At 39.8% G+C, this 22279-nt stretch overlaps 1 protein-coding gene across 1 annotated transcript in view; it reads left to right on the top strand.

Moving 5' to 3' along the window:
* KCTD3 (potassium channel tetramerization domain containing 3) overlaps nucleotides 1-21936 on the top strand; it is a 46798-nt gene extending 24862 nt beyond the window's left edge. The window contains exons 9-17 of the mRNA XM_013003953.2: nucleotides 199-314; nucleotides 4157-4244; nucleotides 4361-4477; nucleotides 7314-7484; nucleotides 11611-11766; nucleotides 15801-15897; nucleotides 18902-19086; nucleotides 19166-19304; nucleotides 20212-21936. Coding sequence (XP_012859407.1) covers nucleotides 199-314; nucleotides 4157-4244; nucleotides 4361-4477; nucleotides 7314-7484; nucleotides 11611-11766; nucleotides 15801-15897; nucleotides 18902-19086; nucleotides 19166-19304; nucleotides 20212-20770 — 1628 coding nt within the window. The 3' untranslated portion in view covers nucleotides 20771-21936. The remainder of the gene's footprint in view (nucleotides 1-198; nucleotides 315-4156; nucleotides 4245-4360; nucleotides 4478-7313; nucleotides 7485-11610; nucleotides 11767-15800; nucleotides 15898-18901; nucleotides 19087-19165; nucleotides 19305-20211) is intronic.
* Nucleotides 21937-22279: the final 343 nt, after the last annotated feature.

The raw sequence follows: 22279 nt of genomic DNA on the forward strand, positions 1-22279 counted from the left end.
AGCCCCCTACTGCCCCAACCCTCTCCCCCACCTCACTGCCCTCTTCTGAGTGGGTGGAAGGGCGGGTCAGAAGAGGAAGAAAAAAACAACAACAACAACAACAAAAAAAACTCTTTACTTGTACCATGTTTTCAGTCTGGGTTTCGATTAGTTCTCAAATGGTGACCAGTTAACCTTATTTTTTCCTTTTGATTTTAGGGGTGTTCAGCCTTGGTGTCCCTGTGGATGCTCTCTTCTTTATTGGGAACCAGTTGGTGGCCACGAGTCACACCGGGAAAGTCGGAGTGTGGAATGCTGTCACTCAGCACTGGCAGGTCAGTGCTCAGGAAACCACAGTGGTTGAGTTGACTCCTAGTCATAGGCACCCTGTAGGACGGAGTTGAACAGCCCCATGGGGTTTCCAAGGCTGTAAATCCTTATGAAAGCAGACTGCCACTTCTATCTCTGATGGAGCCACCCTGCATTTTAAGGACCTTTTAGTTAGCAGACAAGTACTTAATCACTGAATTCAATTCCAACTCACAGTGACCCATAGAGGGTTTCTGAAGCTGTGTGTCTTTATGGGCACAAAAAGCCTCATCTTCCTCCGGAGGAGCAGCTGGTGAGTTCACCTGTGCTCCTTTTGGGTCGCAGTCCAACATGCAGCCTGCTGCACCACCAGGGCTTCTTACTGCCCCACCCGTCATGTGGAATTCATGGCACTTTCAATTTTATGTCCTACTGAACATACTTGATAGTAATGCTTTTCTTGGTATGGGTTTTACGATGTTTTTAAGAAATGTAAGGATTTAAAAAAAAATAAGTGCATTTCTGAACCCTTGTTTGGTATTTCTCAAGTTCTGTGCTACTTGAAAGAAAAACTAGCCCAGACATACATCTATTTTGAGTGGAAGCACAGAAAATAGATAGCCTGTTCAGAGTCGATAGCAAGCTAAATGATCTCACGCGTGCTTGAGAGGAAGGAGATAAGGACTGTTAAAAAGACATTGATACCTGGTTCTGAAGGAAAGAGGAAAATGGCTAGACGTTAAGCAACGGAGTGACACAATCAGATCCATGCGTTAGAAACTGACACTAGATGGTCACTGTAAAAAAGATCAGCCAAGGAAGCTTGCGAAGGATTGATTTAGATGATCTAAAGTTTAGGGAGGGGGCGTTGCATCAGCAGCATTCTGTAACTGGTAGAGGTTCTTTGAAGAGGGATGCACTGAACGAGTCCTGGAGGCCCTGCTCTCACGAGGCTTCTTTGGCCAGTCGTGCTAAGCTTGGTCATCTTGTGTCTGGAAGGACGTTGTCCTGTTTGTGTGACAAAACTGCTAAAAGGTCTGTTTTGTTTCTAAAGGAACATGGTTTCCTTATTACTATTTTTGATTTTTACTAAAAATTTAAAAACTATATATATTTGGATTACCTGAAATCCTGAAAACTGGACTAGCCTCCTCCCAGTGGGTAATTAGTCTTAAGCTTTCATTTTCATATGAAAACCTGGTGCTTCTTGTTTGATACAGGCAAGGATGGAAAAGTATTTCTGACTAAGGAGATCCATTAGCTGCGTTTCAGGAAGACCTTGAGAAAGTTGAACTGCCATGCAGCAAAGCAAGTCTTCGACTAGCTAGATGGATTTCTCTGTAGTTCAGTGCAGCAATCAGTGCAACAATATCGCAGTGTCTGGTGTGTAAATCTCCACAGACTCCTGTGACTGCTGGGACACTAGTCGAGTAGATCCTGATTTGGCCTGGAGCAGCAGTTCAACCCAGGAATAACACAGAAAGTACAAAAGACAACCCTTATAGTGTTTAATAATCAAAATTGATAATTCACAAAGTAGTGCGTGTTTGTATGTAAGCCGAAAACCAGTTTATTTCTTAGTAGTTTGCCCTCATTAAAGACGTTATATACGATTTGAATAAGGGAAAATGAAAGATCTCTTTCTAACGTAATCCTCCAGTTTGGTGTCCCCTGTCATCGCTCAGCTCGTCACGGAGTGATGCCAAAGCAGAAGACCACTAAGAAAGCGTTCGTGCGGTCAGGTGGTAGCCACGTGACGTTCCGTGGGAGAATAGCAGCTGTTAGGCATCACTTCCCAAATGGTTCCACACACATTGGGAACTCTACTCGTGCTCGGAACTTGCATCTGGAAACAAGATCTTTTATTCCTGTGTCCAAACAGAAAGACAGTTTTGGAACTTAGTGCTAGAAACGCATGATGTATTCTGATGACTAGGGATCCGAGGCCTCCCCCCATGTTCGCTTTGGAAGATTGGCGGCCTTTACCCAGAGTTCTCATTGGTCTTACACCCCAACCTGTGAACCACTGACATGAGCAGTGGAAGCTGACGCTGGGGAGGAAATAGTGGCTGAGGAACCAGGGAGTCAGAGTGAATTTGTCGGGGCTGATAGGCTCGGCTGGACGGATTGGGAAAGCATATGTAACTCCTCCTCTTTCTTGGTGTAAGAAGCAAGGTTTTGTGCTTTTTAAATTTTGTCGGGGAGTTTGTATGTTTTGCTTGCTTTTTGGCACTTTGGACCTACCTGGAGACCTGCTTCTGAGAAAGGCCATGACCTTGAAAGCCCTGTGGAGGCTTTGCTCTACACAGATGTGGTCAGCTTGAGTCAGAATCAGTGTGACAGCCACCACCACCATTTGAGGAGAGGAAATTGGTCAGTGGGAATGTAAACCTGTCTTCTCCTGGCTCCATTCTTTGGACATCTTTGTTAATGCCAGTGACAAGTTGCCCTCATTCACCTGCTGTAAAACATGGTGGTTCTGATGGGGCAGAAGCCCGACCCGGCTCTGTGCAGAGTTATGCCTAGTCTGCTTGACTGTGTGTGATACCTGCAAGGTGCACACAGGTCCCGAATACCTGAGTGATCATTCTTTCCAAGTTTTAGTTCATTTCCTAAGATGTAGAATGGACATGTAAACTTAGAATGGACCTAGAATACGAGTAAGTATACTTGCTGTTCTGTTGGACATGCCCTTCCCCTTCCCCCCTTCCCCCACCTGACATAGTTAAATGCTTCGAGGTGGCAGAGTGGTTACGCACTGGGCTGTGACAGGCGAGCAGGTCGAAGCCCCCAGCTGCTCTGCATGAGGACTTGTTACCGTCTGGGCAGTTCTGCCATGTCCTGTACAGAGCAGAGTGGACTCTGTGGCAGTGAGTTTGGTGGCTTTTGCTTGACCTTTCCCCTTCACAGCCCACCTCGACCGAGATGAGCATCCCTCTTCCCTTTGCCTTTGTGGAGCAGGCTGGCCTCCAGAGCCTTTCCGTTGCAGTCGTCCTTCTTCCTCCCCCGTGAGCCTGTACAAGATCTCTCATGTCCTTCACCTTCAGCCCAAGAATTGTTCTCATGGACAGTGGCTGACACAGAGTAAATACTTATGTGTTAAAGTGGATAGCATTTAGGGCATAGCCTTTCAAATGCAAACCAAATAATATAAATCAAAGTTCCTTGATTTAAAAAAAATGTAGCAAAACAGCTTATCCTTTTACTTTAAGCCAAATGCATGCACTTTCTAATTTGCAGACCAGATTGAGCTACTTGGAAACTGTTCACCTCAGTGTTAGGAGGAAGGAAAATAGCACATGAGAATGCTTTGGTTTCCCTTGTCATTTCTTAGGAAACAAAGCAAAATGCTCAACAGGGAAGCTCAAAATGGAAAATACGATTTTTGCAAAAAATTGTAATAAATTAACAAGAGAGCAAGTACTGTCCTGAGAAGTATTGGTTCCTGGAAGGTTGATTGGTTCTGCCCTTAGTTTACTAAGTGAATCTTAAAAAAAACCTTAAAAAAAATTAACCTCTTGTATGAGAGAGAGAAGGGGGGCAGGGACCCTCTAGGACGAGACTTTCCAGTTCTAGCATGCTATGATCTAGAAATGAAGTGCAGCAGAACAAAGCGGGTCATCTGCATTCCAAAAGGCAAAACGACTTTAGGAAATAGATTAAAACCATCTTTTCCTCAAAACCATTGTACTGAGGATTCTGCGGAGTTCCACGTGTGCTTGTGCATGCTTGTGTGTATAAGGAAAGTTTTTCTCAACTCTACTGAAATGGGATGGGAACATTCATATTTAAAAGAAAATTTGAGGAAACTGAGTAGAATGTGCCAATGACAATTATTATCTCACGTGTACTAATCTCCCCACTTCAGGTTCAAGACGTTGTTCCCATAACTAGTTACGACACCGCCGGGTCTTTCCTCCTCCTGGGCTGTAACAACGGGTCCATCTATTACATAGGTGAGTGCACTGAGGCTTGAGATGCTTTCATTTCAAACGACATAAGAGTAAGAAGCCATCACCCTTCTAGTTTTAAATAAATAGGTGTTTATTTAATTGGCACCTTTTTTTTTTAGATATGCAGAAGTTCCCTTTACGAATGAAGGATAATGATCTTCTTGTAACTGAACTTTATCATGATCCCTCAAATGATGCTATTACTGCTCTGAGTGTTTACCTCACGCCAAAAACAAGTTAGTACATGACAAAATTATTTTAAACTCTTGAGACTTTTTTTAAAAGAACATACTTGTATTTATTGGTTTATTTTGTGATTAGAATTAGTAGGACCTCTCTGAGATATAGAAAGCTACAGACTTTAGTTATATGAATCTAAAATTTATTTTGGGTTTAATAATGAACCCAAACATGAGCAATGAACAAAACTAAATTTATGGTGGAAATTAAAATTACTCCTTCTGAATTATATTTGTCAAGTAGTTTCCTACCCTTATTAACAAATAAAAATATTCTGTATACTTAGCTTCTTATTACATAGTTGATTTCTTTTTGAAATTAACAACTGTTTTGTTTGTTTGTTGTTTTTAACATATGTAGAGTATTAACTATGTCGCAAGTATTGTATATACTGACAAAGATTACAGTGCATTCTCTCTCAATAAAGAATAGGTATAGAAAAATATGGAAATTTAGTTTTAACATGCTAACAGTTGTTATGAAGAATTAAATGCACAATATTTCTGTCTTGGAGTAAGGATAATAGCTTTATAGTACAAAATAAAGGAAAGAACTAGGTGGCAAAAGACATTTATAGAGGTACAAATATAAGCATGCACCTATGTAAATATACAAATATATTAATAGGGATATAGGTCTGTGTACATATATTTAAATGTTAAGTATTAAGGTAGCAGATGGGCATTGGGTCTCTACTCAAGTCCTCCCTCAACACAAGAACACTTTGTTCTAATAACCTGGCATTCTGTGATGCTCACCTTCCCAACACAATTACTGAAGTCAAAATGGATGCATAATCAAATGTGAAGAAAGCTGATGGCTCCTGGCTATTAAAAGATATAGCATCTGCGGTTTAAAGGCTTGAAGTTAAACAAGCGGCCATTTAGCAGAGAAGCAACAAGCCCACATTGAAGAAGCACACCAGCCTGTGTGATTATGAGGTGTGAACGGGATCAGGTATCAGACATCAGAAGACCCTGTGTTAGGGTTCTCTAGAGAGATAAAACCAAATTGCTGATAATTTAATATATTTATTTATAAAGATAATTAGATATATAACACAAGAAATGAACTGTTAAATTATATACAGATAGAAATATAATACAAGAAATGAACAGTTAGATTATAAAGCAGTACAAATGGTGAGTGCAACTCACTCCCGTGAGAGAGAGTTGTGAGACACTAGCAGTCCTTTCAGATTCGTCTGCTGCCAGGTTTTTCTCTCTATATAGAGAGAGCTAGGCTATCTCAGCACAGCAGCAAATCACAAGGCAGGTCACCAACTTTCAGCCAGGTCACCAACCACCAGTCCCCAGCTCCAGAGATGCCTTAAAGGGACCTTGATTTACAGTGTCACAGTTCACAGACTAGGTGCCCACAGGTAGTGTAGCCTGTAAATTGAGGCACAGAACAAGCAAGGCAGCCGCACACTGGTCCAATGATCAAAGAGCGAGACACAAGAAAGGCGAGGCTCACCGAGCCATTTATCTCTCTGCCCTTCAGTTAATCCCACTTGTGTTTATCGGCCAGGCTGGCACAATAAACTATCTCAATCCACCCCTTGCCAACCTGGCACCTGTACACAATTCTTTAGCCATATATACTTATATAATTTACAGACATTGATGAAATCACACTTATACTTATCATCAATCATCTATCATACATATAAGTGAAAACACAGTTCAATTGTATCTGATATATCATACCTGAACAAAGGAAAGATATGCAATAAGCACATAAAAAGAAAATACATTGACAATTGCAAACCTCGCTTTAGCAATTGATCATGTGGTTGTAATTGATAGGTAGAACTACCTTCTATCTGCTACTACCCATTCTGTATTACCTTTGCCCTCAGCAAGCACCTCAGCTGGCTGTGGGTCTGGGTCATTATAAGTCCTGTCAGGGTTGGGTTGCTGTAATTTACCATTTACTTTAATCACAGGGCATGGTAGCACTAAGAGTCAGCCTATGGGATCTCCTGGATTCCAGACATATTCTTCTTTACCTCCATTATATTGATGACATTATGCTGATTGGACCCACTAAGGAGGATGTGTCAGAGTCTAGATTCATTGGTACAATATCTGGTACAATAAACTATCTCAGACCCCAAACAAACAACTATGGCGATGTAAATAATGGGAGTCGCAGTGGAGACCCAAAGCTCATCTGTAGACAATTGGACATTCTCTCACAGAAGGGTCACAAGAAAGTAGTGAGACAGGGTGCAACATAGCACTGATGGAACACCCAACATTCCTCTAGTTCTTTAATAATGCTCCCCCCCACCTGCCCCCACTGTCATATGACCCCAGTTCCACCTTACAAATCTGGCTAGACCAGAGCATGTACACAGGTACAGATAAGAGCTCTTCACACATGGAATCCAGGACAGATAACCCCTCAGGAACAGTAATGGGAGTAGTGATACCATGAGGGTAGGGGGAAGGTTGAGGGAGAAAGGGGAGAAATGGGGCACCAACTACAGTGGTCGAGGTATAACACCCCCCTCCCCCAAGGGGGATGAACAACAGAAATGTGGGAGACGGGGGACAGTGGGCAGTGTAAGATATGAAAATAAAAATACTTCATAATTATCATGGATCCAAGAGGGTAGTAGGGTAGGTGGTGGGTGGGTGAAGAGGAGCTAATACAAAGGGCTCAAGCAGAAGAAAATGTTTTGAAAATGATGGCAACATAGAAGCTTTAAGATTGCTGTGCTGAGCTGGGGTCTGGGCGGAGGTGGCAGACTTTACAAGGACAGCACTTAGACAAGCACTGCTTGTCTCGTCTAATGGACTGATTTTCAACTCTTGCCTGGTGTAGGCGTCAGCGGAAACTGGATCGAGATTGCCTACGGCACGAGCTCGGGCGCAGTGCGAGTGATCGTCCAGCACCCTGAGACCGTTGGGTCAGGCCCCCAGCTTTTCCAGACTTTCACCGTTCACCGAAGTCCCGTTACAAAAATCATGTTGTCAGAGAAGCATCTCGTGTCAGGTAACACGGCTCTCGGTACTGGTGCGAGTTTCCACCTCCTGTCAAATCCTACCGGGCTTGCTCCCTACAAATTCAGAGGCCGTCAAAGCATGGTTTATGTGAGGAAAACATACCAGAAGAGTGGTATGAAAGTTTAACTAGATAAATATTGGCATTGTATGTCAGCGACGGCTTTGGCTTTGTTCTGGTTTGGGTGGTGGTGGTGGTGTGTGCTGTCGCGTTGGTTCCAGCCCATAGCAACCCTGTTTACAACAGAAGGAAACATAGGACCCGGTCCAGCCCCATCCTCCCAATTATGCTTACGTTGGAGTCCTTTGTGGCAGCCCCTGTCAGGCTGTCTTGGGGAATGTTTTCCTCTCTTCCACTTCCCTTCTGTTTGACCAAGCGTGGTGTGTTTGCCAGGGTCTGGTCTCGCCGAAAACACGTCCAAAGTAGCCGCGATGAAGTCTTGCCGCCCTTGCCTCTGAGGGCATTCCGGCTGTCTTTCTTCCCAGTAGATGTGTTTCTTCTTTTGCACGTCCACAGTACTTTCAGTGTTCTTTGCCAACGCCTTCATTCAAATGCATCCGTTTTCCTTTGGTCTTCCTTCTTTAAGTGTGGGAAGTGCCTTTTTTTTGGTTGCTGTTTTTTCTCCTAAATGCATATTTTATTTTAAAATGCTGTTGAGAAGGATTTTTACTGCAGAAAATTTCCAAGCATAAATTTAATATGCGTAAGTTGGGTTATTATGATGTACGCCTTAAGATTACAATGACAACTTTAAATGTGCTTTTTGGCGTTTCATCATTTTAAATATAAAGAGTATTTGCAGAAGATAAGTTTATTTTGTGTGTGCTTATGTTTGTAGTTCCTTTACTACAGCCACACCCCAAACAAACCAACCTCTTGCTGTCAAGTTGATCTGTAGGCAGAACAAATCGGCCCAGTCCCCACGGGGTTTCCTAACACGGTAATTTGAGGACAATAGACAGCTCCATTTTCCTCCCCAAGAGTGGCTGGTGATTTGGATCCACTGCCTTTTCAGCTGGGAGCTGAATGGTTAAGTCACTCTGTTACCAAGGCTCATCCTCATACAAAGTTTTTAAAGATGTAGGAATAAATTCTCAAACAAAGCGAGCACTACTGGTCACAAAGTAGATTTCCATTGATGCATCTTATCATTCCATTCATTGAATGATAGATGACTTCTGAAAAGCTTTGTGAAAATGAATTGGGTCTCGGGTACGCCAGTCTAGCCGGGTGCTTAGAGGGGCCTGAATGGTCATTCTTCTGTGAGCAGTTCTTGGCAAACTCGTAAGTTTTCCTTTGTTGTTTTGCTTATATGAAGATGACCTGTGTGAAAACCTGGTGCTTCTTGTTCTTCTAGCTGCAGCAAAAATACGTTGAATGAATGAATGAATACGCTTATATCGAGTGATTGTTTTGGATGTCATTAAAATGAAATTGTGTATTATAACACTATCCTCAGGTATAATTGTTTTAGCGCTTTATATGTGACATAAAAGTATTAAAGTGCTTAAGGGTTCTTGTTTATAGTAACTTAATGCATCAGGGTCAGTGACTCACTAAACTTTCTATTTAATCAGATTAAAATGGAGCTACAATGATTTTTATGCAAATACTATGGGCATTATACTTTCTTTTGCAAACCGCACAACCCCTATAAATGTCAGGTTTCTATAGGTACTTTGCGTGTTACACATATGGGCTATTCAATGTGAAAATATGTCATACTGCTGCTGGGTGGAATGGAGACGAATAAGGGCTTCAGGGCAGTTTTGCCCAGTTACACCCTCCAGTGGGGCTTCATTTTTCTCTTCTGGCTGGGGCAGAAGGAAAATGAGGAGGTACTGCTTACTGAGTGTGCGCAGGGCTTGCTTGTGGTTTCGACAGTGGGCAAGGTCATGGCTTCACAGCATTGTGATACCTCTCAGCACGATTAAATTGTGCACGTAAAAATGATCAAAGGGGAAAACTTTATGTTGTATATATAGATTGACACATTCCCGGCTGTACTCTTAACATATATTACAAATCTGATCATGTCACCATTGCTGCCCGCTAGTAGCACACAAATAGCATTTCTCTGCCAGATTACTTCAGGAGCTTCTCAACCCTTCCTCATTCTGTCCTGCGTCTCCAGAGTCCATGCTCCAAACAGCAGCCCCAAATATTACGCATAAAGGGAAACACCGTACCATGGCCTGCACTGCTCCCTTCCTGTTCTGGACTCTGCTTTGCAGAGCCTCCCTCTTTGTCCCACGTTTCTTCTGGCTCATGCCGATGCCCTGTCGTGCTTTGGAATTCTTTCTTCATGCCTTCCTTCGGACCTTTACCCTTGTTTTCCTCGCACTGTTTGAATATTGCTCCCCTAGATCATTGTTTGACAGATTTCTAGTGATTTTGGCTTCATTTCACATTACCTCTTCAAGTGAGACTTCCTTGGCCCAGTGGTCACTTTCTCTTAACAATGTCTTGATCTGTTTTCTTTATCAACATATCACTTGATCACGTGTTCGCTCTCTTCTCACCTGCGTCCCTCCTGCAGAATATGTTTGGCCATGACCCTATTCTCAGCACTTAGCCCCCGGAGTTCTGGCGCACCGGAGATGCTGAATACATATTTGTTGTGTGCATAGAAGTAATCTGTCCCTCCGAGCAGACAGACTAGATTGCAGTTGATGTGATGTTTACATGACCATGCTCAGAGACACTCAGTAATCATTGCTGTTATTTTCATGGTGGTAGAGTTGTCAAAGGATGTAATACCAAAGAACTGTTTATTAAAATTTGCATCTTAATGTTAGATTTTTTTCATATATCAGTTTGAAATTTAAGTGACTTTGTCAAGAATTAATTCTGAAGTCATTGTGTACTCTATGTTATTCTGCCACCTGGTGGATATTAGCATTTATTTAATGGTCTTCTTTTTCATATACTGTTCTTGATGCCATAAATATAAACTTTAATTGATAGTATTCACAAAATTGCCATGATATCCCAGTGGAATCAGCCAAAAATATTTAAATACTTTTTTCTGAATACCTAGTAGGAAATTATTACCCTTGAAGTTGATTAAACAACCTTGAACTAAATATCTTTTCACCAGCACACTGGCAGTCTGAGAAACAGAGAATTTTAATGTATAAAAATAAAAACTGAAAGTGTTATTTATTGCTGTTTGCACAAAGTATATCTTGTTCCTTCTAAACAAAGCCTGTTTAAAACATCCAGCTGTGACTTTTACCAAAAAGAACTCTGTGTGTATGTAAGAATTTTTTGTTAATTATCTAATTTTTATTGAACACATAGCATATTAGTGAAAAAAGAAATGGATTGAACTCACGATAAGTGGCAAACTTGTACATGTTTTAAATGAGGCTAGTTAAAAAATGTGATTCTTTTATTAGAGATGCCAATATTTTCTAGAATAGAATTCAGACCAAAAATGCAAGTTAGCTTATTAGGGGACATCTCATATATATTCATTTAATATTTTCATTAAAAATAATGTTATTGGAAACTTATTCATTAAATACAAAGTCTTGTGTGATATAAAAATAATTATCTTTAGTACATGACCTTAATTATCCTAATGTAACTGAAGATGGGTGCTAGCTGGTTTCTATGAGTGTTTTTGACAAATGTCATTTGTGCTAGGTGATTTACTTAGGTGATTTGCATTTTTTGCATAACATAAACAGAAACGTTCTGTAATAGGAAAAGATAACCCAAGCAACTTGTTTATTCCACAGAAGTTTAACTGCATAACAGGATACTACTGCTCAGCATCTTCTCTCATATACACACCCACCCACCCACCCACGGACCCCCTTTCCTATATGTAGATACTCCAGATTTTTAAGGAACTATAGATGTATGCATACCTTAAATTTCCAGCAAAATAACCATATTCCGTCCTCACTTCCACTGCCTAAGTATCATGCTAACTAGAAATGTAAGGTAAGTATAACATTTACCATTCACTACGTGTATCGTTTGATCTATTTAATGCATAATTTGGTAAAAAAAAAAAAACGAAGTTAAAATTTGTTTACAAAAGTGAATTTGGTGATGCTCTTGCCATCTATAGGTAACTACTTTTTGCATGTGTTTTCCTTCCCAGTTTGTGCAGATAATAATCATGTTCGTACTTGGACAGTAACACGCTTCAGAGGGATGATCTCTACTCAGCCGGGTTCCACTCCGCTAGCATCCTTCAAGATACTCTCTCTGGAGGAGACAGAAAGTCATGGTAGCTATTCGTCTGGAAATGACATAGGTAGGTTAGATTGCTTGGGGACATTTTTAATTTTAATTCTGAAACTCATTTAAAACAAATTTAAGAACTTCAGATGAAGTTCTCCGGATTTGTGATTATATCATTGTTATTTATTGTTTCACAAGCAATGAGGGGAAAAAAAGATTTGCTTTAATTTTCATTTTCGGAGGCGCTCTGGCCACAGTGATATGTACTCAGCTGCTAACAGAAAGGTGTTGGCAATTTGAATTCCCCGAACAGCTCCAAAGGAAAAAGACCTGGTGATCTGCACCCCGAGATTAGCACCTAAACAGTAATCAAGGAGACAGGTCTACTTGTTATGTGGGCTAGCTAGGAGTTGGCATCAACGCGCTGGCACCAGCAAAAATAATTACATAACATATTCTAATTTGAGTAATGTCTAAATGCTAGCCATATTTTTTTATAATTAAAAGCCATGATATTGTGCACATTTGAGACCTGGAATATTTTCCCTGTATTGCTAATAGTTATTCTACTGAAAGCTACAGTTGAAGCTGGAGAATAACTGGTCCTTTTACATATAGAGACTAATTATGACAGCATTGGCTATATGTTTAATCAGGAAACACCATAATATGTCTCTCAGGTCCTTTCATTTCAGCAGAAGTTAGTAGATAGAATTGGATTTGTCCAAATAATAATTTATAAATTATCCAGAGTTTGGGAGGGAGGGGTGACGCGGAGGGAGGGCTATATATGGTAAGAAAGGATTCACCAGTCTTAATCCATGTGGGGACCCTACAGGTGGATTTTGGTCTTTCATTGAGGATCTGATACCAAGGGCTCAAGTAGAAAGAAAATGTTTTGAGAATGATGATTGCAACAAATGTGCTTGACACAATGGAAGTATGTATGGATTATGATAAGAGCTGTATGAGCCCCAGTAAAGTGATTTTAAAAGGGAGGGGAAAAAAGAATTAGATTTGTCCTTCCCCAGCTTTCACACGTGCACTGTGTTTGCACGCACACTTTTCATGGATACAGACTCTTTTTTCCAAGAACTCATCTGAAAGAATATATATGTGCAGTTGTGCCTTATTGATTCTATAGGACTTATCAATTGGTCTACCTATAATAGTTTTACTGGCATCTAATTCGTATATCATAAAATTCAGCAATTCATTCATATTGGTAAGAGTTGTTGTGCCATCATCACCACAATCAAGTTTAGAGCATTTCCTTCTTCCTTGTACTCGTTGGCTTCCCATTTAACCCCAGTCTCCCCACCATGCCTCTAGGAAATTTTGAATCCAGTTACTGTCTGTATAGAGCTACCTAACCTTGACTTCATGTACAAAAAATCATGCAAAACAAAAACAGAAACCAAACCCAACAACAATGAGAAAAACAAACAGTAAAACCTCAATGCAAAAGAAAGCAGAAAATATTAAAAACTGCATCAAATTTAAAATGGGTCAAAAGATCAAATGATAAAGTATTGCATATTACATCTGCCTTAATTGACTTTATGTTGCTCTCTGATAGCAAGGCTATACACATTCCTGGGCTATATATGGTAAGAAGGGATTCACCAGTCTTAATCCATGTGGGGACCCTACAGGTGGATTTTGGTCTTTCATTGTCATCAGTAGACTTCAGGAAACTTTGTGTTCAGACTTTAAGCTTTAATTCCATTTCTTATGGATTGGGATTTCATTATGTGATCTTTAGATCACACAAGCCAGTGTGCTTCTTCCATGTGAACTTAGTTCATGCCTCACTCAGATGGTGGCTTGTTTGAAGACAAGCTTTTTGGACACAGGTGCTATTCTCTTTGATAGCAGGACACCATCTGATTTCTGATTATTTTTTGTAAGCAAAAATTACAGCCTTGATGGACAATGGGAAGAAAACAGAATTGGTTTACATGAAACTACTGAATTTATATCCTGTCAGAATTGGCTCTAATATTAAATATTTCAAAGTAGTTATCTTTAGATCATATAAGCTATGAATGAGAACTTTTCTGCCAGTCATAGTATTTTTGGGAAGAACTATTCAATGTCATCCCAGATGCTTAGAACTGGAAGTATTTTTATTTATTCAACAAGTGTTTATTGAATACTCTTGTGACAGAAATTATATAAAAAAGAAACAGTTAACATCAACTCGAGTATAATGAAAAGTGTGAATGAAAAGCAAGCGTTGCATTTTGCACACAACAAATAGGTATCGCAGGGCAAAAGGCACCCAGGGAGATAGTGCCAGGTTTTCTGCTGGGTAACATCTCTCTCATTTAACCTTGACATCTGTGAGATTAGATCTTGTCCCCCAAGACAAGATTAGATCTTGTCTATATAAGTCCTATAGAATCATTATAAGATCAATAAGGCACAACTGGACATATATATTCGTTCAGATGAGTTCTTGGAAAAAAGAGTCTGTATCCATGAAAAGTGTGCGTGCAAACAATCTAAGGAAACAGATTCAGACAGAGAGGCATTCATAGAGATGGTAGTGTTTGAAGTGAGCCAAGACCCGTGAGTAGGAATTTGGGATGGCGGTGTGGTTTATTTGGGACATTTCTGAAAGAAAACATCAGCATGTCAAAAGGAGAGTGCCCAAAACAACGCAGCAAACTTGAAAAATGTCAAAAGAAGACTATTCACTGAATTACAGGGTGTTACGGTGAAGACTAATAGGGCGTGATCCAGGGTAGGTGGGCAGGGGCCGGGGAGTGCAAGGCTTCTGTCGATCGAGCTGAAGTGTTTAGGGGAAGCTGTTGAGACTGCTATGGATTGTGTTTTACATCCGTCTTTCCTTCATGAGGAATGCGAGAAGACTCGGGAGCAGTGAAGCAAGGGGACCAGGAAGGAGTGTCACTAACTGAAATACAGAAACATAGGAAGTGGGACTTAATGGAAAAAGAAAAGGCATTCAGATTTGCATCTTTGATGTTTAACTTTTGCATAATAACACTTTGTTTTCATTGCTCGGGATCTTGTGGAGCTCTAATAGGCCACTCGCTTCTTTTAACAAATATGAGCTAGTTAAAACAATTCAATCTCTTCAGGCAGAAAACCTTGCCTGGTGTACCTCACTGACCTTTCATAGTGTTGATGTTTCTATTTTGATTTAGCAATTACTATTTATCAAGTACCAATTACTATTTTTTATTTCCTCTTGATTGGCATCTAAAAGAAGAAAGATGAAGTCTGATGAGTTGTAACAGTAGTTAGGCGCTATTGAGTTTGTCTCCGCCCACAGCATCCTCATGCACACGGCCCTGTCTGTCCTGCCCCATCCGTCCTCCTGGTTGTTGGGCTGGAGCCCATTGTTACAGCGCTGTCCGTCCGCCTCATTGCGGGGCTGCCTCTGCTTTGCTGACCTTTACCAAGGATGATGTTGTTTTCCAGAGGCTGGCCTCATAATACAAAACCTTGATTAATAGCCGCCTCTGAAAAGTAAGTTTCATTTAGGGAAAATATTTCTTACAAAGAGCCTTTTAAAAAGGCAAATCACTTATAAGATAATTTACTTTACAAATCCTTTTTGAAGTTGTAAGGAACTTAAAGTATTCCCAAAGATAACTAATATCAGACTTAGGTTTTAAATATACTCATTTGTACTGTTAATGTATAGCCTTAAACATAATGTATTGCCTCTGTGTTTACAATGTTTAGTGCTTAAAATATGACGTTGAAGTTACAGTCATTTCCCTCACAATGTGGCTTATTATTGGTCTACTGTGAGGATTATTGTTTCCTTTTACACTAAAGCCTAATCCAGACTGAGGCCTATAGTTATCTCTACTTTTCAGCCAAGATGCATCTGACATCAGTAATGATATCCCTTGTTCTACTTCTTCAGAATGTAGCTTGAATTTGGGGCAGTTCCCTGTCGATGATGCACTGCTGCAAACATTGTTGAGTTAGCTTCGGCGAAATTTTGCTTGGGTGGCATATTAATAACATTCTTCAATAATTTTGATAGGTATTAATTTTTTACATCAAGATTCTATGTGCACATGAAACAAATTAATTTGTTGCCTTTTTATTATTATTCTGATCAAGGGCCTTTCGGAGAGCGAGATGATCAACAGGTGTTTATCCAGAAAGTTGTGCCCATCACTAACAAACTGTTTGTAAGACTCTCATCTACAGGGAAAAGGTAACACTTTACCTTTAAAGATCTAGATGTTTATGAGTTGCTACTGTTTAGCAAGCCACGTTGTCTAGGTTAAAAGTGTGGTACCAGCAACAAAGGATTCTTTGTAACTTTAAATGACACAACCGGCTTAGTGGTCACGATGGCTGATCACTTCAGACTTACTGTTGCTCTGTATAGTTTGGGAGCACTTGACTGTTGGCTAAAGATCATGGTGCAGACCTTCCAGATGCTCGACGTCACTAACTTCTGTTAATCTGTCATATAAGGGACAGTGCAAGGCATTTATGGGGTTTAACATTTTTATCTGTGACACTGCTTCAAGGCTGTTAGGCCTCATTTTATGAATGAAGAAACTGGGCCCAGGGAAACAAAGTAATACAAGTTGAATTTTCATAGCTAGCAAGGGCTAGAATTAATTTAACTGCATGTGACAAAATTCAGTGTGTTCTTGTTATGTCACTGCTGCTGTGTGCCGTGGGGTTGCGCGGACTCCCAGGAAACGTTCAGGGTTTCCTCGGCTGTCAACTGCATGGGAGCAGGCCGCACAGGGCACTGGCCTGCGAACTGCAAGAGCAGGGATTTGAACCTCAGCTGCTCTGCGAGAGGCGGACCTGCTGCAGTGCTACCACGGAGATTCTTGCTTTGGAAACCAGGATTGGAATCAACTTGATGGCAACACGCTTTGTTGTTTCATTTTGTAATCTGGAAGCAGATTACCATGTCTTTTCTACAGTTTCTTCATTCATAAAATGAGGCCTAACTGCCTTGAAGCAGTGTCATAGGATAAAAATTTTAAACACCATAAATGTCTTGCATAGTCCCTTAGTATGATAGATGTTCTTTTCTCTTTCGATTTTTTTGACTGAAATTTTACTCTTTAAAAAATTATTATCGCTCAAACCAGTTGTGCTTTAACATTTCTCTTTAATGAATAGGAGTAAAATTCATGGTAATAGTTAATGTTGATTTTTATATGATTCCTCAGTTGCCTTGGTTTCAGCTTAATCTTTTAATGATAGCACTCTTTGAGCAATGATAAATTTTTTTTTCATGACACTTCAATACATGTAGTCTCAATGAATTTATAGCAAAAATTTATCTTTAGGTACCTAGACTATCTTTTTGACAGATTAAAAAAATTTTTTTAAAGAAAATGTGTGAAGCACCCGTAGTACACTTGGAAGCCAAAATATTATCTCAAAAGAAATATTGAAAATCGCTGATTTTGAGTTTTATGCATGTTCAGTAGGATTGTTTATTAAAACTAGTGCCACAGTGTAAGAGCCAACAATTATTACCTTCTCAGTTACAATTTTCTCTCCCCTCTTCTGTTACTTCAGCTAATAAAAATGTGTTGTAATGAACTGTAATTTCTGCCTGGTAAAATAAAAAATATTCATCATTCATCTATTTATTGAGGAGCTGATATTTTAGTGGTTGTTTTGAGGGTCACACTGGCTGTGTTTCTGATGTTTGGGGTTGGAAGAAGCGAGCGTGGGCAGTTTGTCCACTCTGCTGTCATCAGCCGAGGAAGTTATGATTCCTGAGGAAAAGCCTATATAGTTATAAAAATGACAAGCATAAATTACATAGACTTAAATATAATATCTGCACTCTCATTCACTCACTCACTTTCATTCACTCTCTCAAAAAAAAGAAAAAAAATTAAATATAATATCTGTCTTTGATGAAGCGAGTGCGGGAAAAAAACCACCTTGTATTTAAAGGGCAGTTCTTAATAGTGAAACGTGAAGAATTTTATTGAAAGTGCACAAGAGAAAAATTTGTGAAGAAAATTTTTGTAAAGGAATAATTCTAAGGAATCTATCCTTTAAGGGGGGGAGAGAAAGAGTTAAGCGACGTGCTTATTTATGAATGTATGTTTGAATGTGTTGATTGGTGTTAGCTTAACCATAAATAGACATCTATAGATTTAGTTAAACATTTAAGGTGCAGATGTTATTCAGTAAGCAATGCAATTAACTATTAATGATAATGAGGATATTTTGATCAATATGACTAACTCAGTTAAATCATTTGACATATGGTAACACACATTTAAGATTAATATATTTAATATATTAATACATAAAAACTTAAGAGAAAGTTTGAATTTCATCATCTGCAAAAATAATTGTAGCAAATGAAAAAAAATTGGTGAAATGTTGAAATGTTCCCTTCGAGATCAGAGATGAGAATAGAACAGTGGATGTGTAGTTACTTTCTTCTTCCTTTCTTTGTACTGAGCCATATTCTACTTTGTTTCGTACATTTTTGTGAATTGCATTTCCTCCTCTTCCTCTATTTCTTTGACCATTCATTTGCTTGATATTGATTATTCTTAATTCTAATATATTGTGTTTTTGGTAACCTCCTCAACTCCCTGGTGGTGAAGTAGGTTGTGATAAATAGATTCAATCAAGTATAGTAACATCAACTTATATCACTTTGGGAAAATGATTTGCTAATTATTCTATGATTTCTTCATTTGTCCGATATGGATAGTAATTGTCCCTTTTTAGTTTTGTTCTATTTTGTTTTGATTTTGTATTAAAGTTATATGACATAGGTGGAGGATACTGTATAAGCTATCTCCATCCAGTGGTATATTTTTTCCTAATTTCACATATTTAGAATCTACACGTAAGTTTTAAAATGATTTCTCAGGATCTCTTCTTGCTTGGTTTCCATTTTATTTTCAAATTTCCTTTTAAAGAATTGCTGATTCCCATCAAGGGGCTTTCTGGTTTTCTTTCAAGTTTGACTTAAATTAGTTGGCCTCACTTTAGTTATTTAGTAATAACATTGTTTTGTAAAGGCTCCTTTTCTAAACTCAAAGAAACAAGTGTTATTCCCTATTTACTTGCTTTAATCTCTTTAAATAACAGCTCAAGATGTGTAGACTATTCAACTGCAATACATTTGCAGATACATTAGTAAACTGTCTGAAATCCAAAGTCTTATTTATTCTCCATGGATGACCACTGCACTGTATGTTTTTCAGAATATGTGAGATCCAGGCTGTGGACTGCACTACGATATCCTCTTTCACCGTGAGAGAGTGTGAGGGGTCCAGTAGGATGGGCTCCAGGCCCAGGCGCTATCTGTTCACAGGCCATACAAACGGCAGCATTCAAATGTGGGATCTGACCACTGCGATGGACATGGTTAACAAGAGTGAAGATAAAGGTAGTTCACCACTTTCAGATGTGTGCCATAAAGATTCCCTTTCCACGTGAATGAATTAATGAGGACTTGTTTTCCTAAGATGTAGGTGGTCCCACAGAGGAAGAACTACTCAAATTATTAGATCAGTGTGATCTGAGTACCTCTCGCTGTGCCACTCCCAACATCAGCCCAGCAACTTCCGTGGTTCAGCATAGCCGTCTGCGGGAATCCAATTCCAGGTAGGTTAAAGAGGGGTGGAGTACTTTTATAATTGGCTGCTTCTGGAGAAATGGGCAGAAATACTGTAAATGCACGGCTTCCCTGGAAGGCATCATTTTAATTTGAACTTTTATTTTGTTACTCAATTTCAAAATTTTGCTAGATTTCTCATCTACATGCATATATCCGGTTCTTTTTATAGAAAAGCATTTTCATCTTTTAACTTACTTGCAAACTGCTGCCAACTTGAGTGCCTCCTCCTATACCACTAAGGGTTCACGCAGTGAGTTAGGAAAACACATGTCACCTTGGGTAGTACGTGGAGCTCTTTGTTCAGTTGCTTGAGGGACCAATTAATCAGAATGACTGTTTTATCTTGTCTGATATTACCTAATGGAGCACATAATATTCAGGCATTATCTGCTTTTAAAAAATGACACAGCATGTCTTTTTTAGTAACTACATTGACAGACACGTCCAAATAGGAATCATGCTGGTACCATGTTGGTTTCAGAGATTCTTCTCAACTTTTCCTCTATTCAAAAATCCAGCTTGCCTTTGCTGCTGTCTGTGGGATTTCTGCATTGATAGTTTGATATGTGAAATGTTTTAGATGCAGAAATGAGTGCGCTCTACTGTATACAGTATACTCAGGGAGACATAGTGGGGTGGTGGTTCTGCACTGGGCTGCTAACTTCAAGGTCAGCCACTCTTCTGGAGAGGGACAAGACTGTGCGCTCCCATAAAGAGTCAGAGTCTTGGAAACCCCCAGCACAGTTCTGCCCGTCCTATAGGGCCACCTTGAGCTGGAATTGACTCAGTGGCTGTGAGTTTGGTTTGGAGTTTTTTAATGCTCCTGGATAAGATATGTCCCTGTAAGATCCCAGAAAGAAAACTGAACTCTAATTTTTAAAAAATCTGTTTCAGCCTTCAGCTTCAGCACCACGAAACCATTCATGAAGCAACTACGTATGGTTCTGTGAGACCTTACCGGGAGAGCCCTTTGCTAGCAAGGGCACGGAGGACTGAGAGCTTTCACAGTTACAGGGACTTCCAGACTATTAGTTTGAACAAGAATGTAGAAAGAGCTGTCCCTGAGAATGGTAACTTGGGTCCCGTACAAGCCGAAATGAAGCGGGCAACAGGGGAATGTAGTGTATCTGAAAGAGAGTCTCCTGGAACAGAAATAAAGCATTTGAGAGAAGCAGACAGTGGTTTGGAAGCTCAGAAAATAGCTGAAGGTTTTTTAGAATCCAAGAAAAGGTCATCAGAAGATGAAAATGAAAATAAGGCAGATTTACGGAAGAAAGGATTTGAAGGGGGAGGATTCCTGGGAAGAAAGAAAGTTCCCTACCTGGCATCCTCACCAAGTACTTCTGATGGAGGTGCTGACTCACCTGGTACTGCATCCCCGTCTCCTACGAAGACCACTCCATCTCCTCGGCAGAAAAAAAGTGATTCTTTGGGTCAAGAGTACAGCTTGTGAGAACTCACCAAAATGAATAGTTGTTATGCTAAACTTAGAAGAAAGTTGAACTTTACTAGCTTTCAGATAAATCAGTGTTAACATCAAATTTGCCAGGTTAAAAGGTCTTTCAGGACCTTTTTAACAGAATTACCAGGAGTGAAAGCTAAAATAAGTTCTTCATGTTGTTGGAATTTTACTCGGTTTTACCATACATTTTAGAATCATGTGTAAAGCAGGAGTCAGTCTCAACCTATAGCTGCTGTTTGTTGGTTGTAGAAACACAGTACCACATTGCAAGATGTGCCCATAGGTATCCATGAGCGTCCTCCCAGAGGGTGGGACTCACCGCACTAGGTTCCTAATCTGGATTATGCCTGGGACCTGCCTCACATTCCTTAGTGAATCACATCATTCTCCCCAAAACCTTCCTGTGTTTGCAAAATGTTTACCAGATGTTTGAATGAGGTGCTATGTGTGTGAGGGGTAGCGGGGGTGGGGGTGAGTCATGTACGTAATTCAGAAACACTATTGATGTTGAATACAGAGTCCACTGTGTAGGAAGTCCTGTAAGGTGTAGGTTTTGGGGGGCATCATTTTCTGATTTTCATGTTGGAGCTCTTAAATTGTAGCATTACCCATATTAAGTTCCAAGAATCCATTCTAACTTTTTTCCAAGTTGAAACAGTTGTCTGTGTTTGAACTGATGAAATAAAAGTAATCAAGGGCAAAGCTTTTAGTGCCCAGACAGGAAAGCTGAGGTACCAGTTTTTGGTGTGCTTGACTTTTTTTTTCTCATTTATGTCAATAACAAATAATGAAACCTAAAATGTGGCCATTTTATTAATCTTTGTGACTGAAGTTCTCACTTTTTGGTTAATGAATTTGACTGTTGTGAAAATGTTATCTTGGGTATATTTTGAATTATAAGGGCAAAATAATAATTTTTGTACTTCCCCCACCCCCATTTAAATTAGAATGATCGTCAAGTTTCTGCAAATAGAGTAATTGTATATTTAAAGCATTAAACATTTGTTGGTGATAATGTGTATATTTCCACTCCATGAAATTTAAAAAGTGAGTGGAGTCAAAATAAATTCTTTAAAGTCTATATTGCCTGCAGGTGGTTTCACAATAATCCTCTTGTATTTATTTATCAATGAAGTCTAATAAAAATAAGAAAATGAGTTTTTGTGACTTGAAGGGCAAATGCCCTGTGTAACTGTTCTGTTCATTCCCTTGCTTCCTATTTCCATAATAAAAAGGAGGGTGGACACGGAGGGAGAGCTTTTATATCTGGGAAAAGTGAGTTGGGATAAGGGTAGGCAAGACAATTAAAAATTACTAACCATGGAGAGCAGCTGAAGGTAGTGGACCAGGGGACCCGTTTCCTTTGAGAACTCTCTCGAACAAGGCAGGTTTGGTGTCCAGGTAGCCGAGTGGTAGGAGTCTGGTGAGTGAAATATCCCCCCAGGCTAGCACCCTACCCCCACCCCACAGATTTGTCCTGAGCCAGGGCCTCAGAGATCC

This window comes from Echinops telfairi, unplaced genomic scaffold (assembly GCF_000313985.2).
Source record: "Echinops telfairi isolate 266 unplaced genomic scaffold, ASM31398v2 ScPeMD7_7424;HRSCAF=8462, whole genome shotgun sequence".
Classification (NCBI taxonomy): Eukaryota; Metazoa; Chordata; class Mammalia; order Afrosoricida; family Tenrecidae; genus Echinops; species Echinops telfairi.